Genomic DNA, 21,390 nt, shown 5'->3' on the forward strand with positions numbered 1-21,390 from the left:
TTGCAGACTACGGCTTTACCCAAATGATACAACAAACAACCACCAAAGGCCACACCCTCCTAGACCATATCTACCAACGCTCCACACCATACAACACAATATTCGGAGTATGCCACACCCACTACAGTTACCACAATATCACTTATGCTGCCATCCCCAACCCAAAGGCACCCCCCTTAGAATAGCGCCAAACACGATCATGACATAATTATGGCGCTCCAATGCGGTCATAACTCCTTACATATCGTTCAACGATAATTCCTACCGTTAAAGTATAATGTAACGACCCTTAAAGTATAATAAGATACCGTTACGATCGAATTCAAAACGCTACACGTCTCTTAGGACGTCAAATATTATTTAACGCCCGGAGTTCAGCGCTAACGAGGATTAGTGAGTCCACAAACAAACCGTCTCGAAAAGCATGAATTGAAACGAGTGCCCCGATTGGCTGCAGCAAGGCAATGCGGTAATAAGTCCTTATCCTTCAACGCTATCTTGGTGAGTCACCAAACAAGTTAATTAACGATGTTCGAGCGATAGCGTCGAATTTATACGAATTAGACTGATGGTGTAACGCGTGGAAATCCTATTTAACTGTATTACATTAACCTTGAATGATAAATACATAGCCATGAACGATAAATAGATAACGGTGAACGATATGTAAGGAGTTATGACCTCATTGGAGCGCCATACATAATAAGACCTTTTTACTCTGGGCCATTTCAAATCAGTCCGAAGGTTTCTTGGTGAGAATGCATCATGTAATTGTTTATTCACTTGTCGAGATATCACTTGCATGCACAATTCCCGTTAATACCCCCTTGGAAACCAGAATACGACTTCCAAATAACCCCAGCTTCCGGGTCTAGACACTTCTTCACTACATGCGGTTTCACGTTTAGTCTGCATTCCAGGGTGAAGAAAGAGGCCTATTATGCAAACCCATCCAAACCACTCAAGATAAAAACTTGCAAGACTACCAAACACTTGTATATAATGTTATCATTATGTTAGTACAGATATCAATAAAAAACATTTTGAACAAATAAAGCCTCCCCCTTTCATTCATGCCCACCCCCATACACTTAACACACCCCGCCAAAAAGTCCAACCCCTTCCATGGCTACGATAAACCGAAAATATTCGCTGATGCTTATTTTCGCCGATTCAAGGAAATTCCGTTAATAATACATGTGGATATCTTGGCTTTTCGCAATTCCACATGTAACAAGCCCCACTTAACCCCATTAACAATTTACAATTCACACTTGTCATTTCGCAAATTATTTGCACCCGCTAAAGTAGCAAAATATAACAGCCAGCTAAATGTCCCACGTTTAAATTATCGCTACCACAAACACAACAAAACCTTTCACCACAGCAGCCTTACGCCGTGGCGGAGACTTCAGAGTATGCCTGCAGACTCAACTGACAATTCTAGTTACCCGGTATATTAGGGTCCAAAGTAGGCTTCTTTAACACTGGTACAATAGATCCAGTTAGCATGTCAACACCAACAACATGCCAACTAAGCATCACAGTAATAATCTGGCCAAGAACGCTACAGAGCACTGGTGAGAGTCCATACTGCAGGTGTTCTGAGCTGATTAAATCAACTGCTTTACCCTTTTTCAGAGACAAAATAGCTGCTTCTACTTGATATTTAGATATTTCACATTCAAAATAGTCATTGCAGTGCGAACGAAATTCATTTCTGATAAAGTTACTGATCTCAGTTTGTTCCTCATCCAAATCTAAAATATCAGTCATTATATCACTGTAATGAGCACCAAAATCGTTGGCAGTGAGAGTGGATGAGCAGTTTTTAGCATTAGTTTGCTTAAGAGTGTTCCAGAACCTTCCACTATCTCCGGAGCGGAAAAGCCCGTTCAGTGTCCGAATGGTCTTATTACACACTTTATGGACGGCTACTCTAGACGCTTTGCGGAATTGTTTCTTAGCATGTTTCCAGCATTCAAACACGACGCCTTCTCTAGGCCTATCGTTCATCACCCACAACCTCCACCAGAATGACTTGATATCGCGGAGATAGCTCAGGTCCGCAGACCAATGAGCCTTAGGACGAAATGCGCTTGTCGCACACCATTTTGACTCTCGAGCTGCGGTGTGAATGCTATCATTGAGGACAGCAAACATGCTATCAACGTATTGTTGCGCCGTCTTTCTGTCCAGATGACTAGGAGCGCATATATTAACACATTTTAGCTTGTCCTCAAGAATTGATCGATATTTGTGACGATTGGACGGCATCTTCCAGTTACAGCGGCCCATTTGGCCACTTTGCTTACTGCTTTCAGTCGTTCCAGAATCATCAACGTGGACGTTAAAGGAGTACCGCAAGGGGAGGTGATCACTCACATTCCCATCTTCCAGCGGCACGATCACGCAATCACAGCTATCATATCTAGGCGTCAACACATGATCAATCCAGGTGTATACCCCACGTTTAATACAAGAATACGTGTACTTTACTGTCTGCGGCGTTCCTATGTCAGCTGCTGTAAGGTCATTCGAGGTGATGAAGTCATACAGTAGCTTTGACTGCTTGGAGAAGCCTTTGGTTCTGTACCAGTGACGCGAAAGGGTGTCGCCATGAGGCAACTGTGCATTAAAGTCACCACATATTCGAATAGGAGAAATAGGGCCAAACTTATCCAGACACGACTGCAGCCCGTCTAAACACTCAATAAAGGGGGCTAGGCTAGCTCCAGGTCCCTCAAAATATGGCATATAGGTGTTCACAATAGTTTGCCGTATGCCAGCACGGTTACTCAATGACACAGCAATAATTCTATCATTATCAACAGCAATATCTTGCCAGGAGAGACCTGGGAGTTTCTTGCATATCACAGCTACCCCACCATATGGACGGCCAGAATGATTATATGATGATTATTTATAGACGGTATTATAAAAGTTGTATGTAGTATAATTACTTTTAGGGGTAATGTCCAAGAGAGACTGAAAGAGAAGAGATTATGTTAATGCTAAGTATTTCTGGAAAGCTAGTGGATGGAAGTTTAAACACTGTTATCATAGTACTTGTAGTATTTGGAATTGGAGCATTGCCTTACTTGTGCATGTAACTGTATTCCTTTTGGCAATTTGCGACTGTTTTGACTGCAAGCGCCTCGTACGTGTTTGTATCCAGAAGTTCTAAGTCTTGATGTGCCACAATATTTTCAGTATTTGGTGTACTATTCCTGTTGACTCCGTGAAAGCCCACGCTGTATCATTCCTGGTTAATTTGTGAAAGTTCATGATAATTCCTGTTGAATTCTGATATGATAATGTTTGAAGTGTCTTATCACTCCAGAAGATCTTTTCATGCTAATTAACACCTTCGGTGCCGAAAGACGGTAATCACCGTATGGGAAAACCCATGACTTCAACGAACAGAAGTGCCTCGCATAAACCAGGCAAACGACACCAACTCCATCTGATGGCGAAGATGTAAACCAACAGTGGCAATGCGATTTAAAGCAGATAGGCTTAGGTTTTGGTTATAGGGAGGGGTTTTAGGGGTCTCGGGGTAAGAAACTAGAGGCCTGACGGCCTGGATAGCTCTGCTGGTGGAATAATTAGACATTCTGCTTGATGAGGGGAATGTGGTGCAGAAAATGTAGGAGGTACCACTGTTGTACCAGTGTACATTGCTGGTATGTAGTAAATGGGCTGAATGGAGTCTCGCCACTAGTCTCTGCCATGTGCTCATTACAGAGACTAGCAAGCCAATGCATTTTTCTCGTTGTGAAGCCATACTGCAGGTGATTGCCGGAAGCAATTGTAGAAAGAGGTTGGACTTTTTGACTTGATTGATGCGAGATTTTTTATTCCACAGACATACAGACATACATTGCACACAAGCATATGTTGTTGCAGACATGCAATACTTGTGTGGGCTATGAATGATGAGGAGTCATGTTATAGACCCTGTTTGCAAGAGGATGGGTCGCATCCTGTGAGGGCAAGAAATTCGTTCTACCGGTACATTAGGTTTGGGAGTGTGTCACTAAATTACTGGATGGGATTAAAGAATCTTGAAAGAGCTCAGCTGACACCTTGTTTTACTTTGTTCTGTTGAGTATGAAATGACATTGATGTCCAATCACTGCATAGGTTTTTGCGAAATGACATAATAGTGCTTTGAATGATCACGATGGTTGGCAGATATTGAAAGAAAATTTTGTTTGAACTTTTGGCGACCGTTGTGTCGATTGAAAGTTGTCGAAGGAGTATTGAGCATGTGCCAATGTGACACATGTGGTAATGTGACAGTTCCTGAGCTAAATCAAGAATCTGCTAAGAAATGAGAAGGAATTGAGCAGATGTGTAAAGTTAACATTTATTTATTGAAAATAATTGTAGTTGTCCAGCAACTGATTGAAATTAACATACTCTGATTTGTAATCATAGGTAAAATTAATGTAACCAAAAATGAAATAACAGCAGTGATGAAGTTGTGAGTACAATGTTTGGAAATGATGCCTTTCCAAGGATGCCTTTCCAAGGATACATGTAATACTACAGGTACAGGAAGTATTCGCAATGATTGAAATTACGAGATGGATTGATACAGAATTATATCTGAGCAAGGGTGATTAGAATGAAATATTTCCAATGATTGAAATGATAGATGAGAACATATGAAATAACAGCAGTGATGAAGTTGTGAGTACAATGATTGGAAATGATGCCTTTCCAAGGATACATGTAATACTACAGCTGCAGGAAGTATTCGCAATGATTGAAATCAGTAATGTTAAAAACACAGATCAGTTATGAGATGTAATATATAAAGTAACACTAATGATCTAAAATGCTGAAGATTACAAATGCGTATGCATGATGATAATATAACACTGAAGCAATATCTGCCATGACAAGATTGAGAATTGCTAAAATGAAATGTAGACATGTCGAGTAATTTTGCTGGTTGCCCTCTTACAACGATGGAGGCCTGTGATGCAAAATGTTGTTAACTGTTCAGGCTATTATGCATGTAGAAAGGTACAGGTTGCTGCTTTATTGACTGGTTGTGAGAGTGGAGATTATATTCGTTCTTGGATTAGTATGTGACGGTGAAGTTGTCATCGTATTCAAGAAGGAATGACTCAATATGCTCAGCTGACGGCATCTCATCATGTTCTGATGTGGATGACACTGTGGATGCTTTGATAGCATCAAGAATTTCGTCCAAAGTATCAGATCTGAATGCAGGTTTGTAAGTTTCCTGAGTTTGTGTTTGAAATGTGCCATCGCCCTGGAAGATTTTCTTGGCTTTAAGTGCAAGTTGCTGGTTGCCACAATGGTCACAACGAGATATTGTGCCAGTATTAGAGATGAATGCATTTAGGTGACTGCATGATAGACACTGATATTTTGTTGTTATTTGTATGGCAACAATTTCGGCCTGAATAGTTGCAGTTTCCAATTTGACATAATTGGTTAATGGTGGAATGTTAGTGATAGTGGTTTGTGGTGTAGTTGACAGGTGCTTTTCTTTCTCAAAGATTTTCCAACCTGTAAGTGTTATTGACCTGAAGCTGATCAATATTTTTGTCCCATGTGGACAGGTTAGTGATACCAGTGTCATCAGCAACATACTTTGTTTGCAACCTTATTGGTCCAGAGGCGACAGTTTTAGTTTCACATTTTGGGTTTTCACCAAGAATGACAACTTGAACATTGATTTTAGTATTTGGTGAAATGGTGGCAATTTTTTCAAGTTCTGTTGTAAACGGTGTGGGTGGTTTGTGCTCATAATGCAGCTGGTGGGATATTGGAGTCATTTTGGATTTGGATGTGAGTTTGAGATCTTGACCTGGATTCAAACGAGATGGAATCAAATTGTAGTTTTCAATCATGACTGGATTTTTTTCCTGCATAAGTGTTAACATAACAGTCCTGCAGATGTCGGGATCAAAGGTAATGCCATGGCAATACTGGTCCTGCTGTACTTGAAGCTCGAATGTGATGACATTTTTTCTCTCCTGAACAGCATGTAGGTACCCTTGCATCTGATTTTGTGTGTGATCTTTTTTTGGTGTTAGTGCAGTAGTTGAACTTGTAGAAACCATGGTACCTGAAAATACAAGGTCATTCTGAAGATAAGTGAAGTAGAAACAAAGGAAGTGATGAATATTTACAGATATTATAAGGAAAACAGATCCAGAATCTTTCAAGAAGAAGTAAGGTAAAGAAGGACTTTTACCAGAAGTGGTTTTTTTTATTAACCTTTGCTGTCACATTGAACATGATTTTTCTTGGTGATGTACTTGCAAAATGTGCTTCTCCTCTTAGTCTAGGATCTACAGCTTTGTGGTGTTCTATCTTCTTTAATTCAGGTATAGTTGTTCTTTTAGGACAAAACACTTTACCTGATAATGTTGTTGTTTGTTCACGTTTGTTCATAGCTGTGGTAGAAGTTGATGGAAGGGCTGTAAAAATTTAAAAAGTAAAAAAATTTAAAAAGCTGATGACGCACCTTAGAAACTTAAAATCATTTCACTCTGTATTACAATGTCAAAAGACTATTCTTTTATATATTTGTCCCTATTTTACAGCTCCTCCATCCATTTGTACTCCACCAAAACAGAAGATACTATTCAGCCCAGAAAAAATAAACAAAAAATCACGTAAGTGTTGTCTCTTGAAATGTCAATGACAGCAATAATTTAGTCAATATCAGCAGAGGGTTTTGAAGAGACCTGTAATAAGAAATTGGAGGATCTATAAAAACTTTTTTAAAGAAGTAGCAACGGAAAACAAACTTGGCCTTACCTCTTTTGGGTTTTTCTTCAGGTTTGTCAGCATTATTACCAAATAAATCCAGTTTTGAATCCATATTTACATCAGCGATGGTCTCATTTGATAAATGAAAAAAGAAAAATATTGCAAATTGAGTAAATTTTTTCTACAACTGATGGCAAATGCTATTGATTTCATGAAAAGAAGACCAAGTCTATCGTCTGCACCCTGAATAAACAAAAACATAATCATTATGGGTATTCAAAACACATTGGCAATCAGTGAGATAGACTGGGACCCAAAACCGTTAATACTTAAAGGACAAGCATTTGCATATTGTGTGGAGGCAAGTTGACCAGAAATCACTACTTTACTTGTGACAATTTAGGAACATTGCAGTGATAATATATTGTGATCAGATATTACTGATGTGATGACTTCAATGTTCGGTCTCATGTTAGTAAATGCCCAGTCAATAAGTGTGTTGTAGATGGTTGTTGGTTGCACAATAAGTTGTAGGCTACAAAGAATGGATTCTATTTTTGAGACTGTGGAGTAGTTTGTAGCAAGTGAAGCATCTATATTGAAGTCACCAACTATGACATATGGAAAGTCATAGTTGCCAATGAATTGAAAAATATTATGCAATGGACAATAAAATCACTTTTATAATACTGACATAATACGTTTATAATACTGACATAATGCAATAAAAATTGGAAGCACTGTGGTGGACCTCACCATACAGTTTGATAATACAGACAGTGACCTTGACATGGTACAAGGTAATGCGAAATACAAAATATAATGATCATTATTATGGCGCCACTGTGCCACTAGGACGAAAACTAAATCAAGACAAAAACGTCAAACAACATAGACTTACCGAGGGAGAAATCTGTTGTTATTCATTCACTCCTTGTAGAGTTCGATCCACTCTGTGTCCTTGGAGCGGTTTCCGTTTATTCTAGGGATGCCATCCCTTTATGACAGTTTATAATAATTTGCATTGATATATACTTTAGAATCGAGAAAAGATCCAACCCGAATAAATGAACGAATGAAAATCGGCACAGAAGGCGAATTAGTTATCAAAGTTCCAAAATAAAAGGGCGGACGCAAGTTAACTGTTCGCGGATCGTGTGCACACAATAAATCAATAAATCAAGTCATTAATTGTTCGAATTGAACGGATTGAACGTATATAACTATAATTTTTCACAAGTTTACGGAACATAAGACGGTGGTTAAAATTTTCTCTAGTGAAAATGTTATCCACTAGTAGCGTACTTACCTGTTAGAATTGACTTTTGAGTACTCCTCCGGCCAGCCGGAACGCACGCCGAACCATGATTTTACACCCAACCACCTAACTAGGTCACGCCATCCCATAATCCTCTACTTTGAGGCGAGAAACCATAGTACGAATAAGAAACCCCAGAAAGTGGGGAGGTGGGAGGGTATTCTAACAGGTAAGTACGCTACTAGTGGATAACATTTTCACTAGAGAAAATTTTAATCCACTGCGTAGCTACCTTACCTGTTAGAATTGACTTTTGAGTATAGAAATAACGAAGCTATACGGAGGTGGGCAAAAAGATTAAAACGAAACATATCTACCACACCCGACTATATACAAAAAACGTATTTACAAGATGCAAAGTCTAAATGAAATCTAGACTCTTGCGCTGGAGAGAACCGCTTGTGCAAAGCGGCTTCTCTGACCTTCAACATCACGCATGTAAAAGGCTGAGAAGGTGGTATCCCCTGTTTCAAGTGGTGTTTCTTATGTTTTACAAAGACAATAAAGACGGGCGTTGCGAGAACAATCTGTATTCAGGAGCCATCTTAGTTACACAAAGAATCTTGGGAGGTCATGTGACCATAGGCGCGCGAACATTCAAAAGACAATATAACGCATATTGTAACATCCTTTCCCTTAAATGATACCATCCAAATCAAATCAAACACATAAAACTGCACATACAAACTAAACAGTCCAAGAGTCCTATTGTGCAGACTAATAATAATCTAAACTTGGATTACTACCTCAAATGAGAAACAGAAAAACTTGACTAAACTTGTCAAAACAAATACTGTGGCTGTGACAAATATCAAACAGAATGACACTTTGAAATACACATGGACAATAGAATGAGCAATGATTGTGCTAACTGTACGGTACATATGAATAATGAAAACTGGTTAATAATGCGCATAAATGTTTCTGTCTATTGTCTATAACAGAAAACCATCGAAATTGTCTCATGCTTTGGACCTTTCACTTTTAACACTCTCGTATTCAGAGCATAAACCATTCTTATGAAGGAGAGGTTACTAGCACTTCACTTCATTTTCTCACTTCATGTAATCATGGAACTTAGCGGGTCTTTGCCTCACTCTTGTAAAGCGGCGAGGCTCTACAACAGGGTCAGGCACAACACTTTCGGAATTATCAGAACTAGACTGAGACACATCGATTTCCGGTGTCAGAATAACATCATCCTGAATCTCTTCGAACTGTTGTGACAAACTAAGCGGCGCTTCGGACGTTTTACGCAGATCTACTCGATTTCTACAGAAAACTCCCGTATCAGTTTTGACCTTGTAAGAACGATTTCCATCTCCTGACTGTACGACACCCTTTTTCCAACTCTTGTCTCCCTTTTTGTATGGTTTCATCCGAACAACGTCTCCATCCTGTAGCCTTGTCAGATCTTTAGCTGCGAGTTGTAATACTTGGCCTGACGGGCTTGTCCTTCGGCCATTTTCTCACGAATATCGGAGTCCACTGGTTTGCATTGCAACATTGTTGACATCATGGGCAACAATGTACGTGTTCTACGATTGAACATTCTCTGAGCGGGACTGCAATCTAAACCTTGTGTAGGAGTGTTACGCGTCTCCAACACAGCGAGATACTGGTCAGTGCCAGACTTTTTAGCCTTGCGCAATGTCCTCTTGGCGGCTTTTACAGCGGATTCCACCTTACCATTGGACTGACTGTGACGCGGGCTAATCTTGACATGATCAAAATACCATTTTAGAGCAAAACTAGCAAATTCTGCAGAGATAAATTGTCCACCGTCGCGTTGTCACTCACAACTTCTTCCGGACAACCATAGCGCGCGAAATGCGCTTTGAGCTTTCGGATAACTGCTGCACTAGAAGTAGAACGAAGTCTATCAATTTCCCAGAAATTGCTAAAATAGTCTACAGTTATTAGATAGTCTTTGTTGTCCCATTCGAACAAATCACATCCAACCCTTTCCCAAGGTCGTGATGGCAACTCGTGACTCTGTAGTGTCTCTTTCTGCTGACAGCTCTCAAATTCACGACATATCTCACAAGACTGAATGTATTCTTTCAGTTCACTGGTCATCCTTGGCCAGTACAGTGCTTCTCTGGCACGACGCAAACATGATTCAACTCCAAGGTGAGACGTGTGAACTAGTTTTGTCATCATGCTGCGGAGTTTGGTGGGCACAATAACACGCTCACCCCGGAACAGAAGTCCATTCTGCGAAGATATTTCATCTCGGAGATGAAAGTAAGGCACAACAGCATGCGGCAAGTTTTCCTTGCGCTCCGGCCACCCCTTGAGCACAACTCGGTTTAAACGTTGTAAAACACTGTCATTTGCCGTTTCAACACGAAGCTCTTCAAGCCTCTCAGACCTGATGGGAAGAAACTTCACCATGTTTATTTGCTCAAATTCGACCTGAGTGCTGTCCTCACAGGGGAGGTAGGAGCGCGACAACATGTCAGCGATATACATCTCTTTTCCTCTTAGATATTGAATTTCAAAATCATACTTTTGCGCTCGTAAAATCATGCCTTGGAGCCTTCGCGGGGCTCTCACTAGGGGCTTCTTTAGGATGCTTTCTAAAGGTTTGTGGTCACTAAGTACGGTTGTAAATTGGCCAAACGTGTACTGGTTGAATTTTTCCAGGGCAAACACAACCGCAAGCATCTCTTTCTCAATCTGAGCATACCTAGTCTCTGTTAACGTTAGTGCACGGCTTGCATATGCTAACGGACGGCCGTCTTGGAGAAGAACACATCCTAAACCTTTCTCACTCGCGTCTCCTTGAATCACAAGAGGCAGTTTAGGATTGTAATACACTAGGACAGGGTCTATCGTAACAAGACGCTTCACTTCAGCGAAAGCTTTGTCATGGACATCGGTCCAAGACCACTGCGTTTCCTTAAGAGTCAACTTTCTAAGAGGTTCTAGAACATCGGACAACATTGGCAGAAATTTCGCAAGATAATTGACGAATCCAAGAAAGCGGCGCATCGACTCAACTCCATCCGGCTTGTCTAACTCCAGAACAGCTTTGACCTTGTTGGGGTCCATCATGAGTCCATCCTTAGTGACACGATGTCCCATAAAGATGATCTCAGATTTCCTAAGTTCAGTCTTAGGCAAATTCAGCAAAATTCTGTTCTCAACACAGCGCCGGAGAAACTTCTCCAAAGTAACATCATGATCGGCGTACGCTATTTCGTCGGTTTCACCAAACCCACAGACGAAAAATGTCATCATGTATACAGTAGACACCGGGTAGCCCAGCTAGGGCTTGCGACAAACGCTTCTGAAAAATTTCAGACGAGCAACTGAGTCCAAACGGTAAACGAAGCCAACGGTAACGGCCTCTGGGGGTCTGAAAAGTAGTTAACAGGCTGCTTTCAGAGTCAAGTTCACAGTGCCAATAGCCATTTTTAAGATCAAACTTTGAGAACACTCGGGCTTTGGCAAGTTCAGGGAGTACATCATCAATGACAGGAATTTGATAGTGTTCCCTTTTCAATGCCTGGTTTAGTGGACCAGGGTCGGTACAGATTCTCAGATCGCCATTTTTCTTAGTCGCAACGACAAATTGGCTAACCCAATCAGTAGGCTCATCTACTGGGGCCAACACTTTCACATCACATAAATGATCGAGTTTTACATTAAACTTGTCCCTAATGGCGACTGGTACCTTGCGCGGCGGCAATATCTTCGGACTAGTTGAACCATCAGTCTCCAGGTGGACTTTACCTGGCAGAGTACCAACATCACCACAAAACACTTGCTTATACTTTAGCAACAACGGATCCTTGAGGTGATCAGACTCAGACACAGCAGCAACAGTAAAGTTATCAGTATTGACGGTGATCAACTTCATTTGTTGTATAGCCTGAGCTCCAAGTAATGGCACAAACGGTTCATTCACAATGACGAATTCAACAGAGTACTTTTTCCTAGTCTTAGGATTACGGATAGTAACACGACACTTTCCGATTGGCTTGATTTCAGAATTGTTCCACATTCTGAGAGTTTTTACTGAATAGTTCGCTACACCTCGGGCTGCAATGTACTTTCTCCGAAGTACATTCACGGACGCTCCACAATCGATCTGAAATTTCACGGGCTGATCGTCGACAAGAAATTTGGCAAAAATTTGCTTGTCACACGACTTGGTATTGTCTACAGAACTTATACTACCAATGATCTTGGAGTCTGTATCAGACTGGGAATCGTCTTGAACAAAGTTAAGTTTAGGCTTGCTACGCCTAGAGGTTCGATGAGAGTTTGACTTGTCTTTATTCGTACAACATTTTGAGAAATTATCAGGACCATGACAAAGATTACACTCTTTCTTCCATGCTGGACACTTCTCGCGATCCTTGACATGATGGTAACCACAGAACTTACCGTCAATGTCACGTTTTCCACGAGAGAACTTTGGCTTAGATGAACTGAAACTAGACTTGTTTCGACTACTCGCAGACTTTTGACCTTTTGGTTTACTAGAAACGCGATTTATGTCAGCTTTATCTTTGTCACCACTTAGGCTTTTCAACTGAGAAGCTGAAGTTTCCATGCTCCTGCAAATGTCTATGCACTTCTTAAGCGTAAGAGCACGTTCTTGCAACAGTCGTTTGCGGGTACGATTGTCATTCACCCCAAGCACAATTCTATCTCGTAACAGAGTGTCTTTAAGACAGTCACAGAAATTGCAAGTTTGAGCTAGTGTCCTGAGAGCTGTGACATAACTCTCAATCATTTCAGACGGACCTTGACTTCGACTATTAAAGTTGTAACGTTCGTAGGTTTCGTTGGTTTCTCCAATAAAATGATCGTCAAACTTCTTGACAATGTGAGCTAGAATGTTCTTGTCCTCACCCACACCAAATTGCATGGCATTATAAATTTTCAGGGCTTTTGCACCGATCGAGTGTAGAAACAGCGCGATTCGGAATTTTTCTGGTTGACCTTCAAGCTTTGCAACAACGACATAGTTGGACCACATTTGCTTCCAGAGTTTCCAATTACCAATGACATCACCGTCTTCAACATCAAGAGCAGACAGTGGGGAAATGCCTGTCAGGGGCAAATTCACAGGTGCAGCAACCGGAGCTGGAGCAGCACCTCCTGCAGGTGGATCGTCAGGTGGCGCCATCTAGACTAATTAACGTAAACGACACGGCCTGGGCAGCACGTCACTCGAAAACGAATGTCTAGAAAGGTCGATTATAACGCTCTCGAAAAGCGGGTGTACTAACTAAGTTCTTCTGAACAGTCTATAATATTTTCTCTTTCCGTTTATCTAGCTGTCACCATGTTTCAAGTGGTGTTTCTTATGTTTTACAAAGACAATAAAGACGGGCGTTGCGAGAACAATCTGTATTCAGGAGCCATCTTAGTTACACAAAGAATCTTGGGAGGTCATGTGACCATAGGCGCGCGAACATTCAAAAGACAATATAACGCATATTGTAACATCCCCTTTCCAGTTAGCCGCTGCCATGATGTCCTCAAGAGGAACGGCCTTAGCCAACGCCCAAGAAGTTGAATAACTTCTAACATCGTGAGCGCGACAAGTTAGCTTCTCTTTCAATGAAGCATTGTCGTACACCCACTCGATTGTGCTCCTAACCCATCTACTCAGAGTATCCTGAGAACAGGGCTGTGACCGATTCGAAGCATAGCACAAGAACAGTTGTTCCTGACCCTTGCGAATTGATTCTGTGCGCTTTAAGTAGTATTTTAAGGCCCTACAAGGGCACAACCACTCGTCTTCCTTCACGCTAGAGAGAGACCTCATGTCCGGGAGAAAGATAGACTTACTCAGATAAGAGGAAGACTCATTCTTCGCCAGAAAACCAGGGTAGGGAATTAGGTTGACCCCTTCCCTCGACCACCGTATGTGACCCTCATGGACTGAAAGAGCGTGAAGCGTGCTCCTTCTTCTAGCTGACGCTGCTGCAATTAGAAACAACGTCTTCCAAGAGAGAAACTTCATCTCAGCAGTCTTCAAAGGTTCAAAAGGAGGCAGACATAGCTTCATCAGAACCAGGGGGAGGTTCCAAGATGGGACTAATACCCTCTTTGGTGGCCTGTCTTGGAAGAAGGCCTTCAGCATTTGAGACAGCAGAGGGTGACGTCCCACTGGGATGCCTTCCCAGCCTGGGTGAATCACTGATATGGCTGCCCTGTACCCTGCAATTGTACGGGCTTGAAGGCCCTGCTCAAAGGTGTACTCCAAAAAATCCGCTACCTCACTCAGAGAGGTTCGCAACGGGTCCAGACCCTTCCGTTCACACCATCCGCTATAAATTCGTAGTCTGGCGTCATAGGTGGAGATGGTGGAATTCCTCCTGGCCCTGGCTGCCCTTTCCGCAGCCTTTCTCGAAACTCCTTTCTTAATCTAAGAGAGCTTGACAGTTTCCAAGCAACCAATTTCATAATTGCCGGATTGTTGTGCCATCTCCCGTTGTGTGGCTGTCGGAGTAGATCCCTCCTGTCCGGCAGGATCAGGGGGGTGGCGATTAGTAGAGACAATAGTTTCAGGAACCATGGCTGTCTCGGCCACCAGGGAGCGACCAGAATTATCTGGCACTCTGCCTCCTGTATCTTTTGGAGAACCCTCTGAATGAGGGCTACCGGGGGAAAGGCGTATGCAAACAGATTTTCCCAACTGATAGACAGAGCGTCCACTTGCCAGGCTTGGGGATCCGGAACCGGCGATACATACGTCGGTAGTTGAAAATTGAGACTGGTTGCAAACAGATCTACCAGAGGCCTGTCCCACCTGTCGAAGACTAGGGACAGAATCCGAGAGTCTATTGTCCACTCGGTCGGAAACACTTTGTTCCTCCTGGACAGGGCATCGGGAACAATGTTCTTCATTCCCGGAATGTGTCTCGCCCGCAGTGTGACTTTGAACTGGCTGCACCACAGGAGCAGTTGACGAGTCAGTTGAAACAGGTCCCAAGAATGGGTGCCCCCTTGCTTGTTGATGTATGATGCGACCGTAGTGTTGTCGGTTAGTAACAGTACAGTCTTGCCCTCCAGGATCTCCTTGAAATGGAAAATGGCAAGTTGTGCCCCTCTCATTTCCAACCAATTGATATGCCTCAGGGATTCGTCCTGAGACCAAACTCCCCACGTGTTCTGACTGTGGAGAGAGGCTCCCCATCCCTCTAGTGAGGCATCTGTGGATAGGGTGAGCTCTGGTGCCCGAGGGGACACCGGCATCCCCCGCCTCGTGTTTTGCAGCACAGTCCACCAAAGGAGGGAACTCGATAGGCCTGGAGAGAGAGTTACTCTTTTCTTGAGCGAGTTGATGTTGGGGTCCCACTGTGCTTTCAGATGAAACTGCAGTGGACGCATATGTAGTCGGGCTAGCGGGGTGACGTCTATGATAGACGCCATCCTGCCCAGAACACTGAGAAAGACTCGTGCCGAACCATGACCTTTGATCAGGAGGTCTCCCACTGCTGCTTTCAGGTCTAAGGCCCGTTCGAGTGAGGGGAAAACCAACGCTCTGGACAGATCTATCTCTGCTCCAAGAAATATGATCTGGTGAGAAGGTACCAGATGGGACTTCTCCCAATTTATTATGAACCCTAGTGAAGAAATTGTGCCTGTCACTAAGGCTATCAGTCGGATCAGTGCCTTTTTGGAAGACGCCCTTAGAAGCCAATCGTCCAAATAGGCATGGATCCGGGCCCCCCTTCTTCTCAGATACCCGAGGACAGTCGCCACCACTTTGGTGAATACCCGTGGAGCTGACTTTAGCCCGAAGACCAGAGCTCGGAATTGGTAATGCTTTCCGTTTGCTGTGCACCTGAGGAATTGACGGGATTCTTGATGCACTGGAATATGAAAATAAGTGTCCGCTAGATCTAGGGAGGCTAACCATTCGCCCGGGCGGACGGATCTTAAAACTGAACGGAATGTTTCCATTGTGAACGGCCGGTCGGGGATATACTCGTTGAGCTTCTTCAGGTTCAGTACCGGACGGAATCCTCCAGTCTTCTTTGGTACCAGAAAAAGATTGGAATAAAACCCCTGACCTTTTTGCTGCTGCGGGATTTCCTCTACGGCTCCCTTTTGCAATAATTTGTCTATTTCCACTTGCATTTCTAATGCGGACTCCGGACTGTTCGATGAACCTTGGGGAATGTAGACCGGGTCTGTAGGGGGAGGCCTGAAAAACTCTATAGTATAACCCTTCTCGATTACTCCCTGTACAAATTTGTCTTTTGTCACCTTTCGCCACTTCTTGGCGAAGGCTGACAACCTCCCCCCCCCCCCACCGGGAGCTTTCTGGGGGGCAGGCAAACATTTGATTGCTATTTCCTGTAGTGGGCTCAGCCAGCCCCCCTTCCTCTATGGTCTTGCCTGCCGCGAAAGGACTGATTCTGGTAGCCAGGAAATTGGGACTTAGCACTTTTGTCTTGGCGGTTGCTTGAGAACTGACTTTGGGCGGCAGCCGGGACAGCTGGCTCCCACCTCTTGTCCCCTTGTAGAGGGAGGCCCTTCTCCTCATGCGGTGCGAGATTCCTGAATTTTTTGAAGTGCGATTGTGTCTGAGGTTGCTCTCTCGACTTCCTTTTTTGAGGGTTGTTAGTTGTTTGTCCTCCTGCGGAAGTAGAGGTTAGGGTCTGTGCCATTTCTCTGGCATCTCTTCGTAGCTGAGAACTTTCCTTTGCGATCTCATTAAATCTCCCGCCAAAAAGTTCTAGTCCCTGTATAGGCACCTTCAACAAGGCCTCCTGATCCGACTTATCCGGCAAGTTCAAGGCATCCACATAGATTATCCTCCTCTCTTGAACGCATTTTGCAGAAGCCGTAACGATAGAATTTGACATATCTGCAATTGAGGAAGCCATAGCTCCTAATAGGGACGCCACATCCTCCTCTGAGGATTCCTTATTATCGGCGGACATGGCCTCCCTCGGAGCCACAAGTAGATATGACGCATGAGAGATGACTCTCTGTTGAGATCTTAAAATTTGATCCACAGAAGACAGTGCCCTCTCTGCTTTGTGCTCCGCCGGAAAGAGAGTTCTGGGTTTATGACGGCTTGAGCCCCCCAGTTTTGTCGCCAAGTAAGTGGAGACTGACTTATCCACAGCCGGAACTCGGCCTATTTTCTCAAAATACTCCTCAGGCCAGCGATACTGCTGTCTGAGGCGACCTGCATCTGAAAATGGTACCTTAGGTAAACCTTTGTTGACTTTCTGCCAACGGTTTTCAATCATACCCTCAGCGGGAATAGCCGGGACGTCAGGAACTGTCTCTGATGGGACAGAGGAGAAAGCTGAAGCCAAAATAGAAGATTTTTGTTTAGATTCTGGTACTTCAACAGGTATTTTGAGGCTTTTGGCCACCAAAAACATTGTTTTCCCAAAGAATGAGGAATAATATTCCCTGACTCCTCCTGAGTTTCTCCCGCAACCGCAGATGCCGGAGAATTCCATGCCTGCTCGGGGTCCTGATGCAAACCTCGGCCCCTGCCTGAAGGAGAATCGGGGGACGCTGGACAATTGCTACCTAGGTTCGTAATACGGGTAACTCCCGGGGGCAGAGTTAGGTTTGGCTCCTGCCGCTGCACGGAGTTAGGCTTAGCCCTCCAAGAGCGCTTGGGTGACAGGCTGGGAGAACCAAACATGCTATCCTCTTCATAGCCATCTCTGATTGAAATAACCTCATCGTCCAGCCTTGGCTGGACAGATCCACTGCCAGCGGAAGTGGAGACCGGTTGATCCTTCCCAACATACGTTGTCAAGGAACTGGCAAGTATGGCAAGCCAAAGCGGAATTTATTCAAGACTTTAGAATTACCATTCAAGAAGTTAAATATAAGTTCAAGAAGGAAATATATGTTCAAGACTTAAATATGTTCAACCTTGAATCAAATGTTTTCAACCTTGAATAAAATATGTTCAACCTTGAATAAAATATGTTCAACCTTGAATAAAATATGTCCAACCCTTGAACATTTTGAAAACATGAATGTAAATTATCATATATGAAAATTTCATGCATTCTTGAATACTTTTGTTCAACCTTGAATGCAATATTCAACCTTGAACAAAATATATACAAGACTCACGTGACCATATTCAAGACGCACGTGACCACAAAATTGATGACGTAGAGCGTAGAATCTGTGGTACTTCTGATGCGTTCTGTTACACGACATGATTGATTGCCTGTATAGCCTAAACACTCAAACATGTCAAAAGACAACGAGAATCCGATACAGTGGTGTCGGCCTTAAGAATGAAAGGTGAGAGGCATTGCGCATTTTGAACCTATAATTTGCCTGATATGTCTGTGAAACATGTATCGACTCTGACATTCACTCGGCATCCATGTCATGATGTGTAGGATTACAGTACATGTCAGGTGTAGGCGGCTAGGTACGTGTACAACCATGTGTAGGCCTACTGTGTATCCTATGCGTACAAAATGTATATGTGTATGTTTTATGTAGTGTAGGGCCTATCATATCATGAACCTTTTAGTATAAAGGTCCATGATCATATCTACTTCTAGCCAGGCCTACTTTCATGGCCTACCATGCTCAATGCTTCTACATGTAGGCCTCCATGTCTACTTGCGCACACATCCCCCTTGGAAATTATACATCCACAGACGGTCATTCCAAGTACCCGAAGGTGAAGAAGAAGTATAACCAACCCAACATACCTCGCGGATGTGTGGTGTCAAGTAGGCCTACAGTCTACAACACCACGGTGTGGTGACGGTGGGTATACCATGAATTTAGCAAATACCATTTCAATCAGGATAAGGCCTTATCTGTTGGCCTACAACTATCCCCGGCCCCTATGTATGTTCATATTCTCACTCCCAATACCGGTATACAAACGTATATACACGGTATTTATAACACGGTTAAATTCTTGCTTATCTGCTTATATAAATGATCATCTTCGGCCTATCAGTTTTAACCAAGCATGTTTTGAGCTAAATTGTACCAATTTGTTATTCTAAAATATTTCCTCTTTCAGTTCACAGAATGTTAACTTGATGAAGCCGCTGTCCAGCCAACCATGCCAAGAGGAAATGATGATCACGCTTTGGGTCCGAGGCCAGTTTCTGACTTTTGGTTGGCACTTGTTCGATTCGTTGCTGAGGCCTATCCCCAATCCTCCACACACGACATCAATGTTGCAGAACAGTACCGTCGACAGCTTGAAGAACAGATCAGAACTACAAATGTTATGTTCTCGCGTGCATATGATCTCATGAATGAGGAACAGGATTTAGCCAAACAGGCTGATCTTGCCCAATTTACCAAACTTGTGTGTGCAGTACTGGCCCAGCTTTTAGCATTGAGGGAAAAATTTGAATTACAGATTTATCATCTCATGAGTGAAATTGGCCCTAGAAACTGTAATTCAAATTTTTCCCTCGTCAGTGGGGCTCCATGTTTAAATGATGAAAACCAGTGTGGCAATCGGCCAAGTGGACGGCCCAGTATTCAAATCAACCCTGTGACTGTACAGTCTTTGAGGGATGCTGGGTTTAATTGGAGGTCAATTGCCAGTATGATTGGAGTGAGTGAGAGGACCCTGAGGAATAGACGTCAGAGCTATGAGTTTCTTGATTGTGATTTAGAATATTCTGAAATCACTAACAATGAACTGGATGAAATTGTGACTGCAATAATGAAAGTAACTACTGTTTGTGGGGAAACATTAATGATGGGTGCTCTATGATCACGAGGTTAGTTAATGTTTCGTACAAAATTAGAATTTAGGTTGTTTTAAGAACTTATAGTTTCCTTCAGCTAATTTGCAACTGATTAAACTCTGGCCTAATGGTCCCATGGCCCTTAAGTGATTATACTTAGAATTACAATGGTTGATTGCACGCAAACTTTGCAAGATGAAATGATGCAATTTATTATAGTCTGTCACCATGTCAGAGTACTACATTGTACTTTTTGAGCACTTAACCTCCAGTCAAGGCCAATATTTAAAGAGATTCTTTGAATTGTTCAATTTAACTTCAGGATACAAAATTCAGCGACAGCGAGTCAGGGATAGTCTTGCTAGAGTGGATCCTGTTGGTAGAGCACTTCGTCGAAGATGTGTGATTTACCGGAGACATTACAGTGTTCCACATCCTAATTACATATGGTAGGCTCTTTGTTTACTGAATCAAACCTATTGCCATGACTGAAAACTGAGTTGGGCCTACATGTACCGACCACAACATGAGAAATTTAATATACATACATTGTAGTATTTTTACAAACTGGTGCACTCTCGGATAATTGAAATTGCCTTACATGTACATGTATTTATTAAGCATTCAGTATTTGTCGAGTAATAATATCAATCAATACGAAAGGTTCACAAACACAGGTGAATAATGTAAGAACTAAGGTTTGGTATTATATTTGTAATTGTTACACTAGTCTTTTTTTTCAGGCATATCGATGGCAATCACAAGCTGATTGATCCTTGGGGCTTTGTCATTCATGGGGGAATTGACGGCTTCTCGAGACTCTGCATGTATCTACGTTGTTCAAACACCAACCGCTCATCTGTTGTCTTGGAATGTTTTGCTGATGCAGTTCAAGCCTATGGCTGCCCGTCACGTGTACGTACAGATTATGGGACTGAAAATGTGCTTGTTGCAGGCTACATGTTGAGTAACAAAGGACTCAACAGAGGGAGTGTGATAACCGGATTGTCCACTCATAACCAGCGCATCGAAAGGCTTTGGCGTGATGTTGGACAGAATGTCAACTCATTCTTTATTGAACTATTTGACAATATGGAACATACAGGTTTGGCAGACAGGTACAACCCAGTACACATCTACGCTTTAAGATACATTTTTGTGCCGCGCATAAACAGAGCCCTTGATGAATTGCGTAACCAATGGAATAATCATCCAGTTCGAACAGAGAAGCATAATACTCCCAACATGCTTTTCCTTAGGGGTATGATGGTTCATAATGATGCATTCGATTTGGACCTCATCAACACCGTGGACGAAGATGGTCCTGTGCCAGACATTCAAACTAACAACAATGTACAAGTTCCTGAAGTGCCATTTGATTTATCCGAAGACACTGTGTTACAACTCCAGACCGAAGTTGATCCCCTTGCAGATGATGGCTACTTTGGTGCAAATTTGTTCTTGTCCGCTGTGGAGATTGTTAATCGTCAAATCAACAATCATGGTTGATTTGACAGTGTACATTGTTCTTTTTTAAGGCAATTGGACAGACAACATGTATTCTTGCCCAAAGAAGAAATAACAATAAAGATGCATTTGTGAAAAATATATATT

The 21,390-nt window shown here is 42.6% G+C and overlaps 2 protein-coding genes across 5 annotated transcripts in view; one reads left to right on the forward strand and one right to left on the reverse strand.

The window, feature by feature from the left end:
• Positions 1 to 4,360: 4,360 nt before the first annotated feature.
• The window catches only part of LOC135497104 (uncharacterized), a 235,352-nt gene continuing 218,322 nt past the window's right edge, over positions 4,361 to 21,390 (reverse strand). The window contains exons 2-4 of one of the 2 annotated variants that reach the window (XM_064786822.1): positions 6,811 to 6,892; positions 6,408 to 6,467; positions 4,361 to 6,112 (exon numbers count right to left, since the gene is read on the reverse strand). In XM_064786822.1, coding sequence (XP_064642892.1) covers positions 5,535 to 6,112; positions 6,408 to 6,467; positions 6,811 to 6,874 — 702 coding nt within the window. In that variant the 5' untranslated portion in view covers positions 6,875 to 6,892 and the 3' untranslated portion in view covers positions 4,361 to 5,534. Of the gene's footprint in view, positions 6,113 to 6,407; positions 6,468 to 6,810; positions 7,438 to 21,390 lie in introns of those variants that run through there. The other variant, XM_064786821.1, reaches the window with a different exon arrangement.
• Positions 18,258 to 21,362, forward strand: LOC135496883 (uncharacterized). 3 transcript variants are annotated; one of them, XR_010448729.1, is made up of 4 exons: positions 18,258 to 18,346; positions 19,092 to 19,809; positions 20,099 to 20,225; positions 20,520 to 21,362. XR_010448729.1 is itself a non-coding variant. In XM_064786451.1 (2 exons), exons 1-2 carry the CDS (start codon positions 20,005 to 20,007, stop codon positions 21,283 to 21,285), a joined length of 987 nt encoding a protein of 328 aa, XP_064642521.1. In that variant the 5' UTR covers positions 19,822 to 20,004; the 3' UTR covers positions 21,286 to 21,362. The 3 variants fall into 3 exon arrangements, 1 of the variants encoding a protein (XP_064642521.1); XR_010448730.1 differs by lacking the exon at positions 18,258 to 18,346 and adding an exon at positions 18,621 to 18,826; XM_064786451.1 differs by lacking the exons at positions 18,258 to 18,346; positions 19,092 to 19,809 and having other exon boundaries at positions 19,822 to 20,225.

The sequence above is a fragment of the Lineus longissimus genome, chromosome 12 (assembly GCF_910592395.1).
Source record: "Lineus longissimus chromosome 12, tnLinLong1.2, whole genome shotgun sequence".
NCBI lineage: Eukaryota > Metazoa > Nemertea > Pilidiophora > Heteronemertea > Lineidae > Lineus > Lineus longissimus.

What these genes read in the sequence shown, in the direction of transcription:
- LOC135496883 (XM_064786451.1), top strand. Translation starts at nt 20,005, where the DNA reads ATGTCAGAGTACTACATTGTACTTTTTGAGCACTTAACCTCCAGTCAA. An exon ending in CCACATCCTAATTACATATG is followed by an intron (nt 20,226 to 20,519) that starts GTAGGCTCTTTG and finishes CTTTTTTTTCAG; the next exon opens with GCATATCGATGGCAATCACA.